Source organism: Sebastes umbrosus, chromosome 1 (genome assembly GCF_015220745.1).
Source record: "Sebastes umbrosus isolate fSebUmb1 chromosome 1, fSebUmb1.pri, whole genome shotgun sequence".
Classification (NCBI taxonomy): domain Eukaryota; kingdom Metazoa; phylum Chordata; class Actinopteri; order Perciformes; family Sebastidae; genus Sebastes; species Sebastes umbrosus.
The window spans coordinates 8,745,115-8,766,929 of record NC_051269.1 but is presented as its reverse complement, the minus strand read 5'-3'; the positions used below and the strand labels follow the sequence as shown (position 1 = coordinate 8,766,929).

The 21,815-nt window shown below is 41.7% G+C and overlaps 1 protein-coding gene and 1 long non-coding RNA gene across 2 annotated transcripts; one reads left to right on the top strand and one right to left on the bottom strand.

Annotated features, from left to right (window-relative positions):
* Window positions 1–1,402: 1,402 nt before the first annotated feature.
* LOC119492499 lies at window positions 1,403–10,560 on the top strand. The gene is made up of 3 exons (XR_005207790.1): window positions 1,403–1,537; window positions 10,208–10,213; window positions 10,550–10,560. It is a non-coding gene; the product is annotated as an uncharacterized LOC119492499 (long non-coding RNA).
* aldh4a1 (aldehyde dehydrogenase 4 family, member A1) lies at window positions 2,449–20,133 on the bottom strand. The gene is given in 16 exon segments (XM_037776986.1): window positions 2,449–3,709; window positions 5,247–5,365; window positions 5,754–5,875; window positions 5,977–5,994; window positions 5,996–6,130; window positions 6,228–6,275; window positions 6,580–6,776; window positions 7,193–7,266; window positions 7,490–7,677; window positions 8,444–8,518; window positions 8,885–9,034; window positions 11,389–11,544; window positions 12,237–12,284; window positions 13,561–13,653; window positions 13,774–13,867; window positions 19,941–20,133. Coding segments are annotated over 16 exon segments (1,671 nt in total). The 5' UTR covers window positions 19,982–20,133; the 3' UTR covers window positions 2,449–3,596.
* Window positions 20,134–21,815: the final 1,682 nt, after the last annotated feature.

Below are 21,815 nucleotides of genomic sequence, written 5' to 3'. Positions count from 1 at the left end.
CTCTAGGGGTAACTACAAAGCTAGTCAGCTGTGAGCATGTGAAGAAGGAGTGGGCTATTAGCTTACCTGCTGTCGCATGTAGTGTGGGCTGGCCTACCTGGTCCCCGCTTGCTATCGCTCGCTGTTCCGAGTTGCTCCGCCAACTCCCGACTCCGCCTCTGTCCCGTGGCCAAAGCGTCTGGGTGGCTCTGGGGAGAGCCCAAGCAACGGTGGGCCGACGGTCGGCCTCGTAGTTCAGTAAGGTCTCGTTAAGACGAGACGTAGACGATACATGACGAACTGTTGACAAACATGACGGCACCAACATTCATGGGGCATTGTTCAGTCATGGTGTCACTTCGTCAGTCTTCTCAGGATTGGCATTCAACTTTCACGACCGAACACACCACGCCAAAGTCCTCCCTTGTGGCGTTTAGGTCGGTCTCTCCGGTGTTCCTATGTGGCGGCGGCCTCTCGCTCTCCCGCGAGTTGCTTAAATTACTTCCTGCTGACCAACTAGGCCCGCCCCTAAAACCTCAGCAGCCAATCATAATAGCCCATTCTTATGACTCAACCTGTGACAGACAGTTAGACCGTGACAATATATTTACAGTATATACTTTATATAGAGCTGTCAATCGGTTCAAATATTTAATCACGATTAATCACGATTGTCCATAGTTAATCGTTATTAATCATACATTTTTATCCGTTCAAAATGTACCTTAAAGGGAGATTATTAAGTATTTAATAATCTTATCAACATGGGAGTGGACAAATATGCTGCTTTATGCAAATATATGTATATATTTATTATTGGAAATCAATTAACAACACTAAACAATGACAAATATTGTCCAGAAACCCTCACAGGTACTGCATTTAGCATAAAAATGTAGCCTATGCGCAAATCATAACACGGCAGACTCACAACGCCCAACAGGCAACAACAGCTGTCAGTGTATCAGGGCTCTATTTTAACGATCTATAGTGCATGGTCTAAAGTGCATTTAGGACGTGTCCAACTCCACTTTTGCTAGTGAAAGCTGCAGTGGGTAGAAATGGTACAAATGTGATTAAAAAAAGTTATTTTTAATGAAACGGTCACTATGTCCTGACAGTAGTGCATGAGACAGGTAATCTGAAAAAATCATGTGCCTCTGTGTCCTCCGGTCCTTCTAATGGCATCTGCAAGATTTCACAGACCGGAGGAAAACAAGCAATCAGAGCCGAGCTGGAGCCTGCCGTCTACGAGCAGCTGTCAATCACTCGCAAACTCAGATCAAATGGTCAAACTAGGCAGCGTGTTGATTGATTATGGGTGTGTGGACCGGCTGAGCGGAATCCTCCGGAGATACATTATGCACAGGCCTGCAGTCGGGCCCTGCCGGAGAGGCAGTTCGTAATGTGTGGATCCATCAGCCTCAAAACGCCGCCGTTTAGGGGGATAGGGTCGGCAAACTTTGAAGTAGCCTTCGTCTACACTCGCACACACACAGAGGGATGATGAGAGGAGACGCCACAGAGGCGTGTGACCACCGTGATCTCTCTGGTCACAGTGAGGACCACTGCAGGTTGAGCAATACAGAACACCTGAGAGCCTTACTTCATTATATTCTGAATTTCACCTGAATTTATAGCGTTTTCCTTAACATAAATGAAAACATTGTTCTCGCGCTGACACTGTGTAGGAGGAGAGCTGCTGTGTGTGTAACAAGCAGAGTGTGTGCTTGTTGTTAACTGGTCTATTTAGACACATCTTACTATCTGAATAATGCGCCCTTTAAATAGCAGGAAAATACTGCGCCAGACTTTAGACCAGCTTTTTGTTCACACCTCATTTTAAGACCAACACGCCCATGGGCGCACAGATGGGTGCAAGTACATCTGGTACTTACGCAACGTAAGCACTGGGCGTGAAAATGACAATTGCGTTGGACTGAAACTGGCAAAGACAGTTGGGCTGCGCTGTGCGCCGCGTGTAATACGGGGCCCTCAGTGTGCTGACTTGACTATAACTTGCCCCAAACTGCATGTGATTATCATAAAGTGGGCATGTCTGTAAAGGGGAGACTCGTGGGTATCCATAGAACCCATTTTCATTCACATATCTTGAGGTCAGAGGTCAAGCGCCCCTTTGAAAATGACCATGCCAGTTTTTCCTCGCCAAATCTAAGCGCAGGTTTGGAGCTTTATTTAACCTCCTTCACGACAAGCTAGTATGACATGGTTGGTACCAATGGATTCATTAGGTTCTAGTTTCATATGATACCAGTATCTTCACTCTAGCTTTAAAACTGAACCTGCTACAACCTAAAAATAGCAAGTTACGTTAAATTAATTAGTGGCATTAAAACAAATTTACGTGAAGACACCTCATTGTTTGAAAATCTCAGCTGGCTATAATGCAGCTATAATAGAAGCCAAGAAATAATAATAAAAGAAGATAATAAAAAACAAAAAAACATATTTGGATAGTAATAATTTAATATTTATTGTCAAAAATTAACTATCTGAATTCACAGAGTTCCTAAGGCAGGCACGTTCTGAAAATATAGATCAGCTGCACTTGTTTTAGGGCAGCAAAAGATTAGAATACAAAAATATGTGTTACTCAATCTGTTTGATAAAAGACAAACCAGCAGAAATCTAAGTAATTATGAAACATTTTCAGCACTTTAAAAATGTAAAAGTGACATTTCAACATTTGGGGACATCACAGCAGCTTATATGTTAAAGTCAGCTGCATTCAATCTTTAAGATAGTTTCACAGCTGACTTAAATTAAACTGCAAATACCTGCTGTGTGTGTCTCTTATAATCTGGCTTGTTGAACACATTTTACTGTGACACAAAAAAATCTAAAATCAGGACAAAAGAGGAAACAACCTGTTTCACACAGACATTATTATTATTTTCATTATTAGAAATTTGTTGCGTGTTTAAAACCAACAAACATGAGACATTATTAAGCTTTGTGTTCAGAGACGTAACATAGAGGAACACTTTTTATGCTCCGATATTGACCTAAAATAACATTTCAATTTGATGTAGGGCTGCAACTAACAAATATTTTCATTATCAATTAATCTATCAGGTATTCTCTCGATTAATCGTTAAAGCTGAAATCTTCAAATGTCTTGTTTTGTCCAGCCAACAGTCCGAAACATAAAGACATCCAGTTTATTATCATAGAAGAGTAGGAAAAGCAGAAAGAAGTTTAAAAAAATGTTTTTGACTAGTCAGTTAAATTACTAATTGAACTCTAATATTGATTCCAATTTAAAAAATTCAATGATTTATAGTTGAGCATCAATAGTTGACAGCCTTTGACCACTAACATCATTGGACAATGACTAATTAACGAACCAGCAGACAAACGGTCAGATAAAGCGTGCAGAGGGTCGTCACGACGAAGCTCCAGTTTGATGGACGGAAGACTTTCTCACCGCTCTGCTGCTGATTCTGCTCCTCAAATACATTCATGTCCAGGTCCAGTGCAAAGACTCATTTCATTTCACAGGAGTCTACATGTGTGAGCTGTTTGTGATTAGAGAATCAGCTGATGCAGGGAGGGAGGGAGGGCTCGGACTAGACCAGCAGGCAGCAGTACTGGACTCAGCCCATATAGGTGTACTTCCATTCTGTGAGGGGGACGTGGGTCTGCTTCACCACCTGCGGCGACGTCCATCTCAGGACGTAGTGTGGACCTCCGGGTTTGTCATTCGTTCCTTGATGAAGAGGAAAGTTGAGTTTAACATAAAAAGGAAGCTTATATCTATATCGAGCTATACCAATTGTATATATACATATATCAGTGGCGGCTGGTGACTCAAAAAATTGAGGACAGGAGGAAAACCAACCCACAGTGTCATGTTATTATCTATTCAGTTATTACCTCCTCCAAGGACAAAGGCTTTGAAGGAGGTTATATTTTCACCGGCGTTGGTCTGTCTGTCTGTCTGTCTGTCTGTCTGTCTGTCTGTCTGTCTGTCTGTCTGTCTGTCCGTCCTTCTGTTAGAAGAATTACTCCAAATGTTTGTGATGGATTTGATTGAAATTTTTTGGAGGGCTGGGGTGTAGCACAATGAACAATCCATTCGATTTTGGTGGCGATCCGAATCGCGAGACAACGAGGTGCGGGAGCTGCTGTCCGTCCGAGGCGAGAAAGAAAAAAAGCGGTAGATGACGGGATGAGAGACGACGTAGTGTAACGTTATACAGACATACAAGGCTGCTGAATGAGAGAGGCATCCACCGATACGTTACACGGAAACACACCGTGTTAATAACAAGCCAACCACCTCACGGTACCGCCAGCTGTGAGCTGTGATCTCTTTTTAAAGTCACGCACCTTGGCGGAGGTCTGCGCTCTCCGAGTGCCATTCTAGTTTCTCTTATTTTGCACTTGTACCTCCATTCTATGTATGGGCTAAGTGCTGCTTGATATATGTGCTCTCACTGTCCTAATTTTTGTGTATCATATAGGGGGGGTGGGGGGGGGGGGGGCTTATATGGGATTCAGATTTTTTATTTTGTAAATCTTTTAATCTTGAACGCACTTTGTACTTAAGTTTGACAAGTGCTAGATAAATAAAATTCGTATTATTACTAAACTAGTCTCTACTTTTTTATGTAAAACAAAAAACTAAGCAGTAAAACAATGTCTTACAAGATTTGTTAAAAACAATCACTGCGGCCTCAGGATGAGAATGAACCTTGTGTGCATATTATGTCACTAGAAGCCTGTCTGTAAACTGCTGCCCGTGGCAGTCCGTTACGCACACCGGGATCCAGTCCCAGGGGTGAACGGAATGACGCAGCCCATCAGGCCACCGCACACCACCGTGCTTCCCGCTGTGGATCCATCCTGGACAGCTGTCATTTTACGTGTTTTGGCCAATCAGAGATTAGCATAAAAAAACTGAAATACATTAAATTGATAGAAGAGGTCCGCAAGGGAGGACAGCAGGACCCTACCACCACTTTCTTTCCTGCCCTGCAGGTCTCGCTGTTGAAGCATTTCAATCAGAATCAGAATAATGGATTTTTCCCAATGAAGAGATATTATAATATATTTGTATAAATGATACTGAGATGTGGTAATTGGTTTATTTCAACCAATTACTCTTTTTTTATATTTTGATCTCCCTCTTGCCTCTCAAATATAGCAACAGAGGAGCAACCTCCTCCGTCTCTATGGACCAGCCTCCGCTGCTATTACCTGTGTGCTTCTCTGATCACATAGAGAGTAAAACCAACTCTTACCTGAAGCTCTGGCGCCCCCAAATGGCTGCTGAGCGACAATGGAGCCGGTGGATTTATCGTTCACATAGTAGTTCCCTGCAGCGTTTCTCAAGGCTTTAGCTGCCTCGTCGATCACATTCCTGCAAACATAAAATAAACTTTATGTATGAAACACTTTTCACAGTCAAACAGGATTTTAAAACCATCAGAGAGCAAATAGTCTGTTGTAATGTCAGCTGCAGGTAGGGACTGCTATTCTCTTTACAGACATGTTTTGATCCTATATTTGTTGACATTAAGTCAAACTGTCTCCATTAAAAGCATATTGAATGATCTATTAGCAGCTCCTGTTTACAGTGTGATTCTGATTCTCAGGAGAGTTCTGCAGCATCTTTATTCTATGATTTCTAAGTAGATTTAAACACACTTTAACTCCAGACAGGAGGACAACTGTAGTGTGTCTTCGCTGTAGGAAAACAGTCCTGGTCTTACTTGTCCTATAAACATGAATAGATGAACGTGTCTCACTTGTCCTGAGCGAACACGGCTCCCGTCAGAGCGTACGGGGACGTGGTGTCGATCAGCTGCAGCACCTCTTTGTAGTTGTTCTCAGGGTAAACATAAACTGACAGAACAGGCCCGAAGATCTCCTGCACGAGACACAAACACACGTGGTTGAACACACTGATGCGAGTGTTTGAAGACAGATGAACAGAGTATGTGTGACTATGGATATAAAAAAGGTTTGTGCCTCGCTCATGATGGGGTCCCCGCGGGTCCGTGGACTCGATGATGGTCGGCTCCACAAAGTAACCCTTCCTATCGTCACAGTTACCGCCGGCGATGACTTTTAAATTAGAGGAGGACTTGGCGCGATCGAGCCACATCTTTATCCGAGCAAACGACTACGGGAGGAAACAAAGGAGGAAATACAGTAAATAATAAGCATAAGAACACTAAAAGAGGACTTTATTTTGAAGGAACGGCTGAAGGAAGCTGCACCTTGTCATCGATCACGGCCGAGAAGAAGGTGCTGAAGTCTTCAACGGGCTGAAAGACAGATAATCATTAACATCGTTATTAGTCATTGACAATAGTTATTATTGTTATTCATTAACGACGTTAATATTCATTCACTTTGTTAATTGATTGTCATTATTAACCCTTGATGTCAGTATTATTCATTAACGTCAGTATTAACCATTAACATCATTATTAATGGTTAACGTCATTATAAACCATTGATGTCATTATTAATCTGTCTCTAATGAAAAAGTAGTAGTGTGCTGTGTATTAATGACTCACATCTCCCACTGTGAGCTGCCGGTGGATGTAGTACTTAAGTAGTACTCACGTCTCCCACTTTGAGCTGCCGGTGGATGTCCAGCAGCTGATCTCTGATCTGCGGCCACATGCTATCTGGTACGTACATCCTGGAGCAGGCCGAACACTTCTGACCTCCGTACTCGAACGCTGAGCGGATCGTTCCCTTCACCACGCTCTCAACATCCGCTGACTTGTGGACAAAGTGGAAGTTCTTACCGCCGCACTCTGAAAGGTTGAACAGAAAACTCAGTGCACATTATTTCAACATGTCAGTCAAACAAACTTCACTTAAGTCTGTGTTAAAGGAAAGACAGACTCTCGCTCTGATCTGGAATCAGTTGGATTTCAATGAGATCATTAGTGTCTTTTAAATCCCAACTGAAAACATTCTTTCATAGGACGGGGTTTATAAATCTTCAATATGTTGTAATCCTGTTTACAAAAGTGCTACATAAATAAAGTTTATTACTATATTATTATGTGGAATCTTCAAGCTAGCAACATTTCATTTGATGCATTGTTTTGAGCTCCAACATTTCATCAGGCACACATCTAAGTGAACACAAAGTGTTAAAAGAAAAGTTCAACATTTGGGCTCCCTGCTCTGTTTTCTGACATCATGTTTCAGAGGTTCTGCTCACCTCCTGCCAGTCGAGGGAAGTTCCTGTAGGAGTCCAGGTTCTGGGCGACCTGCTTCCAAAGACGCTTGAACGTCCTACAAAAAAACAGATTCAATCAAAGCATTCATATGGTGCCTTTTTATAAACAATGAACACAGGATTAACGAAGCCATATAACAGGCACTGTTGTTACACATGCAAGTATTTTGTTTGTTGTTGTTGACAACGGAGTGACGTTTCTTCAGAAACAGACTCTAAAAAACAAACAACCCAGTATCCATATCTGAAACACAACTCCCATGAAAGAAATATCCTTACGGGACGCTGCCGGTGAAGTTGATGCCCGCCAGGTGCTCGGAGGCGGTGACGGCGTCTCCGAACACCGGACCATCAGCAGGTAGAAACTGGATGATGTTTGGAGGGATTCCACACTCCCTCAGGACATTGTAGACAGCGTAGCTGGCGGACATGGCAGTGTCACTGGGCTTCCACAGCACCACATTACCCTGAAAAACACCAGCAGCTCCACAGAGTTACATATCACAAATCATATTAAACACAAACACACTTTTTTTTGCATGTCTATTCATTCTGTTTAAACTAACTGTTACACTAATATTATAAGTAATTCTGACTCGTGTGATCCAAACATTTCCTATAATTCCAGAGCATTGTACAATTTGTTGAAAAAAGACAGATGTAATCATTTTCAAAATTCACATGTTTTTTAGGGCTGACCCGAATGCTTCGAAGCTTCGACCACTGCCGTGGTAATCGACCTCCAAATCACTGTTTGAATTCTCCATTTTTGTTTGTATGTACACTGTTTGTTGTGTGTAAAGGTGCGTGTATGTACAGTAGTATGGCAGCGGCGCTGTCCTGGGCACTGAAACGGGGGAGATGTGTTGTTGGTGTTTAGCCTTTCAAAAACAACATTTTTCCAACCCGCTGCACACAAAGGGAGGTACGCACCTGTATAAACAGCACGATTTTGCAGCAATCTAACAGCACTATAAATTACATTTATAGAACTGCAATAACAAAAAAATCTATTTTCCCCCCACATTTTTTAGGGTGATGACGTCATAAAATGTGCCGACAGACATTCAAAGCTTCATTTGAAAACCTCAATTGAAGCTTTGAATGTAAAGAAATTACATTCGGTACAGCCCCTACCTATTTAGTGAATAAATTCCTCCTTCGCTGAATGGAAAGTAATGATTACAGTCATGCAATACTCCGTACACAGATGATAAACATATTGACACTCACCATCAGAGCTGGCGTACCTGCCAGGTTTCCACCAATAGCAGTGAAGTTGAAAGGAGCCACAGCTGCTACAAACCCCTGAGGGAAAAGGAAGATCACCAGGTAAGTAAATACATTTATTTGACAATAATATTAAAAGTAAATATTAGACTGCAAACACACAGTCCTGACAATTAATAGAATTTAATTGTTGAGGATGAGGACAAAAATGTTTTGAGAATGTTTAAATGTGTACAGGAAAGTCATTTGGATTATAACCCTAGTAAGCTTATTTTTAATGGGTTGTGGGCAACTTCTTCACGAGACGGTGGCAGAATAATCAAAGTGACATTAAATGCAACAGGCAGATGTTGTAATGGTGAAGAACCTAAAATTAGGAAATCCATTTATTTATTCAGTGACCTTTAACAAAGCAGTAAACAGCTCATGTATATGTGTTCTTACCTCCAGTCCACGATACAGCATGGTGTTTGTGCTTCCCTCGGCATCCAACGGCTGCCGTTTCTCCAGCTCGACGGCATGTTTGGCATTAAATCTGAAGAAGTCAATCAGCTCTGCGGCGGCGTCGATCTCCGCCTGGACCACCGTCTTACCCTGCGATACAAAGATAAATACACAACACAATAAAATAGCTTTATTCTATATATAGAGATTTTCCTCACAGACAAGTGTGTGAATTGTGCCCCTGTTATGCTGTATGGATTGCATTCAAAGTGTCAGTTTGAATTTGTTCAAAATTGACTTTGAGAGAAAGTGACGAAGGGCTGAACGATTAATCAAATTCAATTATACAATGTAATAGAATCACAGCTTTTGCAATTTTCAAATTAATAATAATGCTACACAATCTAGAAAACCAGATGTTTGGAAAAACATGGCACCGTGGGTTTCACGTACACATGCTACCCAAACAGCGAACAGCTAAAAGTAGTAGGTTACCTCGCTGTGCAGCTCATCTAACAGCTCACTGTGGCTGCTCCTGACTGCTCCATCACTCCCTAATAGGGACGGTAATAATTAAACGTTTAACCGTTAACCGACATTAAGCATTTTAACTGATTAACGCTATCGGTTAAAACGGTTAAAAGAAATGTTAATAATTTATTAAAAAGCTGAGCAAAACTCGTCACTTTAAGGAGAAAAGCTGGTCCACCTTAACAGTCCACCTTAAGAGAGTCTGGGCCGCAATTACAGATACAGGAAGTTGGCTCCCGTCTTGAGCTCGCTTGAGCGGAGGAGTTGTAGCCTCGTAGCATTTATTCACTGACAAATAAACTGTACACTCACTGTCTGCTACACCATCGTTCACAGCTATAACACCACACACACACGGTCTGTCGGAAACTCGCTGATGTTATGCCGCGCTGACACACCGTATGTGTGTGACAATGGTGAGAACGAAGCTACCAGTAGAGCTACAGCTGCTAAGGTAGCACAAACACAAAACACAACACACTGTTCGTCGGACAATCGCGGTCGTTAATCCGGGCAGACAGAGTAACGTTACGCCGGGCAGACACACAGCGGACAACCTACGGGAAAGTGGCTGCATGTCCGCGACACTACACTCTACATCGTAGCTGCTAAGTTAACGCACCCGGACGATGAACTGGAGACAGTGAACGCAGCATATACCCCCGTACAGGTGAACTGGGGACTCAGTTGTCTGTTGTGCTCATACACTGCAGCTGGTGCACGGCTGCATGAGATGCACTAATCTTGTCGGTTAAGGGGACTATTTGTAACTTTGTACGCGTATAAATGTAGCGGGTCGTCACACATGCGCGCTCACATATTCGCGTTCGCGTGTGGCCGCTGCCTCTCCAACTCTGCCTGCCTGCCTTCGCTCAGAGAGCGCGCGCGTTCTCAGCTCGCTCCACCTCTAGACGTGAACGCGCGCTTACTCCTCACTGCAGAAGAGTTAGTTTAGCTCTGAGAATATCTAGTGAATGCACAGGGGACGTTTGTGCAGAAAAAAAATGCTGCAGCTCCTCCAGACCAACAGAGGTTTCCCGTGTCTTGTGAAGTCCTTAGCTAGTAACGTTACCCTCTCGTTACCGACCGGGTGCCGGTGTCTCCTCTGCTCTCTCCGGCTGCGGGTGGAGAGAGCAGAGGAGACACGCTGCAGAGCCCCGCTGCTTCAGCCTGCACTTAGGCAGGAAAAGCCAACACTAGGATCAGATCTAAATCATGTTCATGGAGAGACCTTCGTCTGGTCAGCTAACATTACTGCCAAGCAGCTGAAATATAGAGTGATATTGTGGTTTTAGCTGACGTGTGTCGCCTCACTGTTTTGAGTGATGCTCGTTCAGGTATATTGAGAGCGAGCAAGCGCGAGCCCGACGCTGACTTTCGTTGATTTCACGGCCACAGGTGTCGCTGTTAACAAGCATTTCTGAAAGTTACAAATAGTCCCTTTAACGGTTAATAATCGGTTAACGGGGGTCGGTTATCGGTTAAGACATTTTTTAGAAATTAGCATCCCTACTCCCTTTAACATATTTCAAACTGATCCGCTGCCATAAAAAGGCCAAATGACTGTTGTCTTGTTTTGTAGACACATTTTTGATGAATGATAGCGGGTCATTATCAAGCTCACTGATAAACACATTACATTTCCTGTGACTACTTCTTAAATAAAAGTCAACTCTTGTTTCACCAGTTAAATGCTTTTAATTTGAAGCTGCAGTTGTAGGAAATGTTCGGTTTGCATAACACGTTGGTCATACTGTAGAATGATTTATTGCTTGTGTATAGTGAATAATGCAGAAGATAAGGATCTTTTTTTATTTCTATTTTTTTTAAATTGCATACTGAATTGCAGTATTGGTCTAAAAGAACGGCAGTTGATTATTTTCCCATATTGTTCAGGTCTAAAGTGACGACCCTAGTGTCTGATGAGCCAAGTTAAATAAATGTAGTTACAGTTTGCCCTGTGTCTCATATACCTGCCCAATCATGGTCTTGGCGATGATTTCTGCCCTCTTGGGTCCGCTGATGACATCGGCCGCCTTGTAGAGGACCTGGGCTCGGTCCTGGACGGGCTTCAGGTCCCACTCTCTCCTCGCTGCCACAGATGCCAGGATAGCTTTGTTTATCAGCTCCTGTCCCATTCAAGCAAAAAGAAGGGGTTGGTAGAGGCTTTGTTAAATAAGTCAACTGTATTTCTATAGCTTCCTTTCAAAATACCAGAGTTACACGGTGCTTCACAGGTACAAAGAAATACAATATCATAATATGATGATTGAAAAGTAGTCTGGACTGGCCAACTTCCAACCTGCAGTTAGCAAAGTCCATGAAAAGCCAGTCTAACAGTACTTAATCAAAAACACCATAATTGAAAAGTTACAATCTAGTTTGAGAGCAACGCATATCACTGAAAGGGCTCTGGTGAAAGTGATCAGTGATTCTCATCAGTAGGTACAGTATTGATCTTCACTGCTATGCAGATGACACTCAGCTCTATGTAGCTGTTGATCTTGGTGACCTGAGTCAGAACTTCCTCCAACTGAATCAGAACAACAGAGGTCCTTCTTATTGATCCAAAAGTAAAAGTAAAGAGTTGAATAATGTCTATACTTTTAACATCCATTTAAAGACCTACGTTTGGTATAATTAACCTTATGAAGTTTGATTTGGAGGTTTGTTAGAATAATCGAAACAAGTTTTAAAAAATTATGAAAATAGCCCGTTTTTACATATTTACATAACATGAACACAAACCAAAATAATGATAAATATAGCCAAAGGTTCTGTGTGGTTCTTTACATTTAGAACATCTTTTACTTGAACTTACCTTGTCAGCATAGCAGAACTTTGCCACTTTATGGGAGTGATTGAACGGCTTTGAAAAGAAACAGAGAAAGTCAACGAGTTATGACATTATGAAAAATAATTAAGCTTAAACTTCAATTGCAATTCAGCTCAGTATTTTATCAATAACAGGTTTTTTAGAACAGAACAAACGTATTCAAATGTAAGTGTGTCTTTCTCTCTCTCTGTGTGAATGATGTCCTTGTACCTTCTCCCTCTGTGTGAACGGCGACCTCGTCTCTCTCCCTCTGTGTGATCGTCGTCCTTGTCTCTCTCTCTCTTCATCCGTGTGACCAGCACCCTCGTCTCTCTCTCTCCCTGTGTGAACAGCGCCCTTCTCCCTCTCTCTCCCTGTGTGAACGGCGCCCTTCTCCATCCCTCTCCCTGTGTGAACGGCGCCCCTCTCTCTCTCTCTCTCTCTCTCCCTGTGTGAACGACGCCCCTCTCTCTCTCTCTCTCTCCCTGTGTGAACGGCGCCCCGCTCTCTCTCTCTCCCTGTGTGAACGGCGCCCCGCTCTCTCTCTCTCCCTGTGTGAACAGCAACCTTCTCCCTCTCTCTCCCTGTGTGAACGGCGCCCTTCTCCATCGCTCTCCCTGTGTTAACGGCGCCCTTCTCCCTCTCTCTCCCTGTGTGAACGGCGCCCCTCTCTCTCTCTCTCCCTGTGTGAACGGCGCCCTTCTCCCTCCCTCTCCCTGTGTGAACGGCGCCCTTCTCCATCCCTCTCCCTATGTGAACGGTGCCCTTCTCCCTCTCTCCTTGTGTGAACAGCGCCCTTCTCCCTCCCTCTCCCTGTGTGAACGGCGCCCTTCTCCATCCCTCTCCCTATGTGAACGGTGCCCTTCTCCCTCTCTCCTTGTGTGAACAGCGCCCTTCTCCCTCCCTCTCCCTGTGTGAACGGCGCCCCTCTCTCTCTCTCTCTCTCTCCCTGTGTGAACGGCACCCTTCTCCATCCCTCTCCCTGTGTGAACGGCGCCCTTCTCTCTCTCTCCCCGTGTGAACGGCGCCCTTCTCCCTCTCTCTCACCCTCTGTGTGAATGGCGCCTCTCTCTCTCTCTCTCTCTCTCACTCTCTCAGTGTAAATGATGTCCTTGTCTTTTGCTCTGGTGTCCTTGTTTGGTGACCTCTTGTGTGAATAGCGTCCTTGACTTTTTTTGTCATGAACTACTTTCTTTTCTAAGCGAGTAAACGTATTTGAGCGTAGAGTATATTTGAGTAATGATGCCAGTAGTGATATGTTCAGTCCCAGAGTTTCCATACGGAGCACCAGTTTACACAGATTACAGAACAAGCTGTTGACTTTACTCACAGATAACTGGTATCTGACGTCTTTGGTCCACACATGTTCATCTCCGACCACACATGGGATCTCCTCCGTCTTCCCTTTCAAACCGGCTAAGGCCTAAATTAAAAAAAAAAAAAAAAAAAAAAATCAAGCCAGAGAAGTTATTATATAACTTGTGTTCAGAGTGTATTAAAGTCCATATTTGTGATTGTTGGGTAAACACATGCAGGTTCAAACCTTCAGCAGCTCTTTTCTTTCTGCACTCCCGTCCGTGAAGCCCAGGATCGGCTCATTCTTCACCTCTACAGCTGCACAAGGGAACGTTCTGAACCTTCAAAACACACAAACACACACATACCACATGTATTTAATGCTACTTAAGATATAGAAATCCCACTTCTATTCATTCAAACTGTATGTACTGTATTATATAACAAAGCAGGAAATTGGCACACGTCAGCAGGTGCCTTTGACCTGAATTGGCTTAAACTGGCCATGAAAGTCTTGGTCATGGTGGGAGGATGTTGAACTCTTTTAATGAATAGACAGGAGCTCCCTGGACTGGTTTCAGCCTGACTCTCTTGAATGCTGCCCACAAATAATCTGTTTGATCCAAGCTTATTACCACGTGTCGTACAATAAGTTTACCTTGAATTCACCCAGTGGTTCAAACATTTTCCAGCCCTGCCCCCTTTTGCAAGCTGTTAACACCCTCCCCATGTGAACACTGAGTGCCTTTCTACCTATTTCTATCAACACAACTCGGAAAACTGGTAACCAAAGGGAGCCAAATTTAATTTTATTAATAAAACATAATCAAGATCAGGAACTACATGCTTATTTTCAGGCATGTTTCTCATTTGTTTTTGTTGTACAAGTGAAAAGTTAGACTTTGCCCAACCACTTTGGTTCAGACTAGGGCTGTCAATCCATTACATTATTTAATCGTGATTAATCGCAAATTAATTGCATATTTTTTATCTGTTCAAAATGTACCTTAAAAGGGAGATTTTGTCAAGTATTTATTACTCAAATATACTTGCTTTATGCAAAAGTATATATATATTTATTATTATAAATCAATTAACAACACAAAACAATGATACATATTGTCCAGAAACCCTCACAGGTACTGCATTTAGCATAAATAATATGCTCAAATCATAACATGGCAAACTGCAGCCCAACAGACAACAACAGCTGTCAGTGTGTCAGTGTGCTGACTTGACTATGAGTTGCCCCAAACTGCATGTGATTATCATAAAGTGGGCATGTCTGTAAAGGGGAGACTCGTGGGTACCCATAGAACCCATTTTCATTCACATATCTGGAGGTCAGAGGTCAAGGGACCCCTTTGAAAATGGCCATACCAGTTTTTCCTCGCCAAAATTTAGCGTAAGTTTGGAGCGTCATTGTGCCTCCTTCGCGACGAGGTAGTATGACATGGTTGCTACCAATGAATTCATTAGGTTTTTCTAGTTTCATATGATCACTCTAGCTGTAAAACTGAGCCCGCTACAAGCTAAAAATCGCAAATTACATTAAAGAAATTAGTGGCGTTAAAACAAATTTGCGTTATCCCGTTACTATCGCGTTAGATTTTGCAGCTGTAGTTCAGACCGAAATATGTCTGCAGCTGTCGCATGAATTAAGATTACATTTGATATTGCTAACCTGAGTCCTGAGAGCCTTGCTGGCAACAGAGCATTTGCGTTTCTACTTCACATTTTAAACAGGCCACTGCAGGAAAGGCTAACTTTAAACATTAATGACGCACTGTTTCAGTAATTAATGTGGTGTTGTTAGTTACACCTGTGCCTGACAGGTCAAAATGAATAGAAACAGGTCTGTTCAACCTTAGTTTCACTACAGCATTTTGACATTTGGATAGACTGTTCTTAATACATGAGTAGGTTCCTGGTTTGACATAAACTCTGTGTACAACTAGGCTACAACGCCTCACACGACATTGGCTGCTTTGCGGCGCAGGGCCTGCAAAAAAATTTCAGCAATTCTCTGGTGTTAGAGTCTTAGTGGTGAGGATTTGCTGCGTTCCTTCATCTCATGCGATAATAAAGTGCATATCTTTGGGTTTTAGAGTGTTAGTCAGACAAAACAAAGTATTTCAAAGATGTCACGTTGGGCTTGTGACATGTTTCTGATGAACAAGTTATTCTAGCTCCATCCAGTTTCATCCCAGCAGGAACTCTGGTGCCCTCTCTCTTTCATACAGTATATGATTAACTTCTCTGGTCTGAACTTTCTAAACTGAAGGTCACAGGAGGGGAGGGAGCGGGGGGGGGTGCAGACAGGCCAGATGGTGGCATGATAGGTCTTCTCATTCATACATACTATGTTCCCTAAAACACCCTGAAGCCTGGCCACTGACAGAGAAAGATAATAAACATATGGAAGTTAAAGGAATTTTGTTTTTACAGATGTAACAGAAAAATAAGCCTTAGTTCCTCTCTCAGAATCAGTTACTGGTTCTGAGAAGGAAAAGAAGAAATGTCCAGAGCCCCTTAAATCCTCACACCCACCCTCCATAACCCTGAATATGACTGGTATATAAGTGTCTTCTTTAGTCAATGCTCCAACTGCAACGCCAAGGTCATAAAGAAACTGATCGTAAAGACTGCGGTCTAGACCGGCTCTAGGCTATATGACCAGGTGTCACGAGATAACTTCTGCAGTTATTTGGCACGATACCAATACTAATTTGACTTGACAGTACGCTCCTGTTTTAATGTGCAGATTCTCACTGGTGTACCACTGACACATACCACTCCACACCAGCTTATTATCACAAGTTTTTACTGGCATTTACCATAACCCACCTGTGACATGTAGGGCTGAAAACTATTTTCATTATTTTTATTTTTATTTTGATGATTGTTTAGTCAATGAGGGCATTAGTATCCTGGTTATGGGTCTTATCTAGGGCTGTCCCAAATACCATTTTTGGGCTTCGATGCTTCGGTAAGAAATATTTGAAGATATTCGAAGCTTCGCGACATGACGCAGCAGGCTGACATGTTTTTTTTGTCTCCATCTCCCCTGTTTCAGTGCCCAGGACACAAACGCACCTCTACACACAACAGACAGCGATATCTGTCGACAATTATTAATAATAAGTCATGCTGAATGGGGATTATTGGGATTATTGGGATTATTTCCTTATTTCATGGGCTATATGCATGTATGCATTATAAGCGGTTACAGATAATGGATGGAATATATATATATATATATATATATATATATATATATATATATATATATATATAAATAAAGAAGCATTTGGATATTGATTTGGAGGTCGATTACCATGGCAACGGACGAAGCTTCTAAGCATCTGGGTCAGCCCTAGTCTTATCCTGGTTTTAAGTCTTATTCAGGATGTGATGTTTACATGGAAAATAAGAAACCTGGTTATTCACATCCCAGTTAGTCTCGCGTATCCGGACCTATCTCCACACTTTGTTTTAGTGCTGTGCCAGCGTTGGAGAAAGGTCTGGCTGAAGTGAACCCATCATAATTCCGCACTAAGAGAAAGAAAAACGCTATGGGTTGTTTGTATTTTTTTTTTTTAAACCGTTCATAATCATCTTCGGCGGCACTAAGCCCAGGATGCAGCGATGGTGTCCTGGCAAAATGGTGTCGGGAAGGAACTTGTTTTGGTGGAACACTTGCACGTAGGGAAGGCAAGCCCTGGCATTAAAATGACTAAATCCTCGCAAAAGAAAAAACAGTAGCTACCCCCCTCTTTACTGCAGGGTTTTCACCTGGCCCTCCATTATCACGACCAAGGGGGATACTACAGACACCTGAGGGGTGTAAGAAAATATCAGTACACATGAGTATCGCCATATTTTCTTGTGCGATACTGTATTGATTCTCCAAAAACACTATTGATTTTGAATTAACCTCTTAAAAATCCGACAGCCCTCCGTCGTGCCTGGGCACTATTCAATCTTTTGGAGGTTGTAGAGTGAAAATACAGCAAAATATGTCACATGCAGTTTGGGGCAAAAACCATGCAGTTTTTTGCATGCAGTATAAATGTGTTATATTTGCCTATTCTAAAATGCTGTTTTGCTGGTGTGTTCTTTCTACTATGAACGTTTTCCTAAACATGTTTTCTTTTTTCTTTTAAATCGCAATATATCACAATATATTGAATTGTTACCTCAGTATCACGATACTTATTGTATCGCCAGATTCTTGCCAATACACAGCCCTACCAACACCATGGCACTTTCCAGCCATGTCTCTGTGTTAAACCCTGGTTGGCTCACTGCAGACGATAGGCCATACTTGGAATTAGAATATGAAACCTTTTCCATAACCGCTGGGCAAACATGCAAGAACATCCCCGTTTGACAGTGAATGTTCTAAACATGTTCTTTTCATATCTTTACAACCATTCACCGAAAGAACCAACCAGGCCCGCCTTCTTGCACGATCCAAGGCTCCGTCAAAACTTGCCATTTTCAGCCTGCAGGTTGCTAGCTTGGAGGTGGTTGTTGCCGTTTCACGTAGCGACGGGGATAGCGGCAGGGGGGGAGAATTCTGTCTGAAATACTGTAGGCAGCCAATGGCAGGCTTATGCGCACAGTCTACATGCTGTGAGTCCGACTACATCCCTGTATACGTGACTCTAACAGTATCCAGGTTTCTGATCACCTGTGTGCAGGTGTGTCTTGATATCTCAATATATCAGTCACTCATTTCTCTACCAACAAAGAAACCTGGATCAGGTGTTTACATGCCACAGTATCCTGGTTACTATCGGAGAACTGCCTCGCACTGGGGATGAAGATTGAGCTTTCAGCTATATCTCTGTATGATACATCAGATTTCAAGTATTGAAATGTATGTTTTATATTTGGTCCTTGTTAAATAAAGTTGTAAATATATAATAATAACTCGAGGTAGAATATTGAAATCTCTCAAAACTAGGATAACAGCCTCATGCAGATTTCTGAAACCAAGATATGATATCTGCATATGCAAGGCCTGATCATAACCAGGGCACAGGTATGCATTACATGCTCACTAGTATACTGGTAGTTCTCCAATAGAAACCAGGATACTGTGGCATGTAAGCACCTGATGCAGGTTTCTTTGCTGGTAGAGAAATGAAGACACATCTGCACACAGGTGACCAGAAACCTGGATACTGTTAGAGTCATGTATACAGGGATGTGAATAACCAGGTTTTTCATGTTACATGTGAACGCCATAGTCCAGATATGATCAAAACCAGGTTAAGACTCATAACCAGGATACTAGTGAACACATACTATGACATGTTAAGCAATAGTCACAACTTGACTCTGACTAGTGAGGCTTAAAGTGTTGGCTATCACTAGTCTGGGGTGGCAGTAGCTACCCCTGAGCAAGATGCTCCTGGGCACTGCACCCCTAGGTGCCCACTGCTCCCAATATACTAGGATGGGCTAAATTTCACTATGTACTGTGCTGTGTACAATATGTGACAATAAAATTGGATTTAGTTCAACTTTAAGCCTCACTAGTTAACTAGTCAAGTTAAAATACATTCCAACTAGTTAACAAGTGAGCAATTAGGCTTTCAATGATTCATAATTTTGTTATCAGGGATTTGGAATAAATACTATAACAGCTTTCCAAAAGAAAAGAGGAAAACGACTAACGTTAGCTGGTATTAAACTGTTTTTTCCATATGAAAGCAAATGAAAAAAAAAAAAGTTTGCCTTCAGGGCTCTCTGATATAATCTCCTCTTAGGTTTTGGCAAGAAACCGGCTTGGTTAGGTTTAGGAAGCAAGCAGCACAGCACTTTACTATGGACATAAATGCACTTTTCTCTGCTGCTAAACACGACTACAAATTGGGTGTATGACTGCAAATTGTGTGAAATTGTGTCTGAAACATTTACGTATTTTATTTTTAGGTATTGTTAATTCTAATACTTATTTATTCTATCCTTCTTAATGCACTGACGGTGCTGCTGGGATAAACAATATTTGGTTTCCTTCTGTGTATGCAAATACTGCTAGTGCAATGACAATAAAGTGAATCTTGAATGTTGATCTTGATCTTGAAAACATCATGTTTGGGTTAAATTAAACCGTTCTGGCAGGAAGCCCTGAAGCAAACTTCTCCCATGTGCAAACACATGTAGCTACTTTAGCCACACCACTCTTACATACTAGAGTATCATTACATAACATGTGAAGCAGTCACCCCTAACTCCACTAACAGTGTAGTTACACAGCAGCTCAGTAACGTCGAGTCTCCTGATAATAACAACACGTTAAGAGTGTTTAGGAACACTAATGTGGTGTGTTAGTGTTAGTTTAGCATAAGCTAAGCAGCAGTTCCTTGTTGAGGTGAAGGAGTCTGGTGTGTTGGTACCTACCTCCTCACAGACTGGCCCACAGCCGCCCTCACACGCAGCATGTTTCTACCACAGGTGGATAAAGACAATGAGAAGAATAAACCGAGCGGACAGACCCTCTAGCACACCTGACAATGGATCAATGGATCAATACCCGATCAGATAACCTTACAGGTTAGACAGTACTGACAGAGAGGAATCTAGTCTGACTCCAAACCGGACAGCACTAAGTGTTACCGGGGGGGGGGCATTAGTAGCATTTTTAATAACAGATTCCCGCTCATTGTCAACTGTTGTTCATTTTAAGAGTCCTTTAAAAGATACTATGTAGAAATAGGATTGAAGAGAAGGAAATACGTTTTTTTCTTTTTTTTTAAACATCTTCAATATCTATTGAGAAAAGCTCCTCCCCCCTCCTCATCCTGTGAAATGAAACATTCCACAGGCGGGTCTGCGACTGGCCAATCAGAGAACAGTAAAATATCCTCAACCAATCACAGGCCACATATGAAAGTTCTATTTTTTGAGCAGCGTCTTGAAGGTCGTGACCAGGAGGGAGCCCGATAACTGCGAAATCTGATCTGACATTTGCAAAAACTCTCGCGAGACTCGTTGCAGACGACCTATCCTAACCGTAACTATTCGAGGTCAATGCCTAACCTTAACTCTTCGAGGTCAATGTCTAAACTTAACTATTTGAGGTCAATGCCTAACCTTAACTATTCGAGTTCAATGCCTAATAATCTTAATAATATCGCGAGAGTTTCCCCAGTTTGTGGGCTCCCTTCTAGCCACTACCCTTCTTGAACTGACTGCCTTCATTCATCATCTCTTGACTTTCTGATTCCAACAACAGAATATCTACAGACATATTCATTAAGTCATAGAATAGACACAGTATAACACAGCCAGGATAGAAGAAATATATAAATAATAATAATAATAATAATAATAATAATAGTTAACTGTATAGTAGGTACACTTGCACCTTTTCCCTGATTATATATTTCCAGTATTATCATTGCCAACTATACCTGATATTCTATTTTATTTTTATATTGCTGTACTATACCAGAAGTTTTTATATTACTAGTCTATATCATATCCCATACTATATCATAGTTTAATATATTATGTTATGTTAATATGTTTTATTGAATTTTGCATCATATTCTATATTGTATTTATATTATACTTCTCTATATTAATTCAGTCACAATCAGTCGCACTGTTAACATAGACCTGCTGATGCTGCAGCTATTAATCACACCACCTTCACTTTACCTTGGAATTTTTGTCTCCATATGCTCTTGTATAGTTTCTATATTTTATTGTATTCTTATTTTAGTTTTATATACATCATATTGTTTATTTATTTTACTTTTTCTATCTATCTGAACTCATTCTGTCTTTGTGCTGCTGCAACAACCGAATGTTTCCTCTGGGGATGGATAATGGTTTATCTTATCTGATATTATATCATCATATCATATCATATCATATAACATTATGGACTTTTTTGGATTACATTATGTTTGTATGTTGTGTATGTATTATATTGTACTTTTTATTCTGACTTGTACTGAGTAGGCCTACCTACTGTATATACTAATACTATACTGTTTATGCTGGAAGAGTTACGGACTTATTTTGTACAATTCACCTGTAAAGTCTAAGGTAATGCAATATATATATATATACATGTATATATATATATATAATTTAATGTTCTTAGCTGGTATTATTATTATTATTATTATTATTATTATTATCAAATTCCCCATTTTCCTCAATGACCACCAGATGGAGTCATAAACTTCTGACTGAAAGAGTTTAGACTTTGTCTGCCCCGTTGCTTCATAACCAACTCTGATCTCTAAAAACATAGAAGTACAA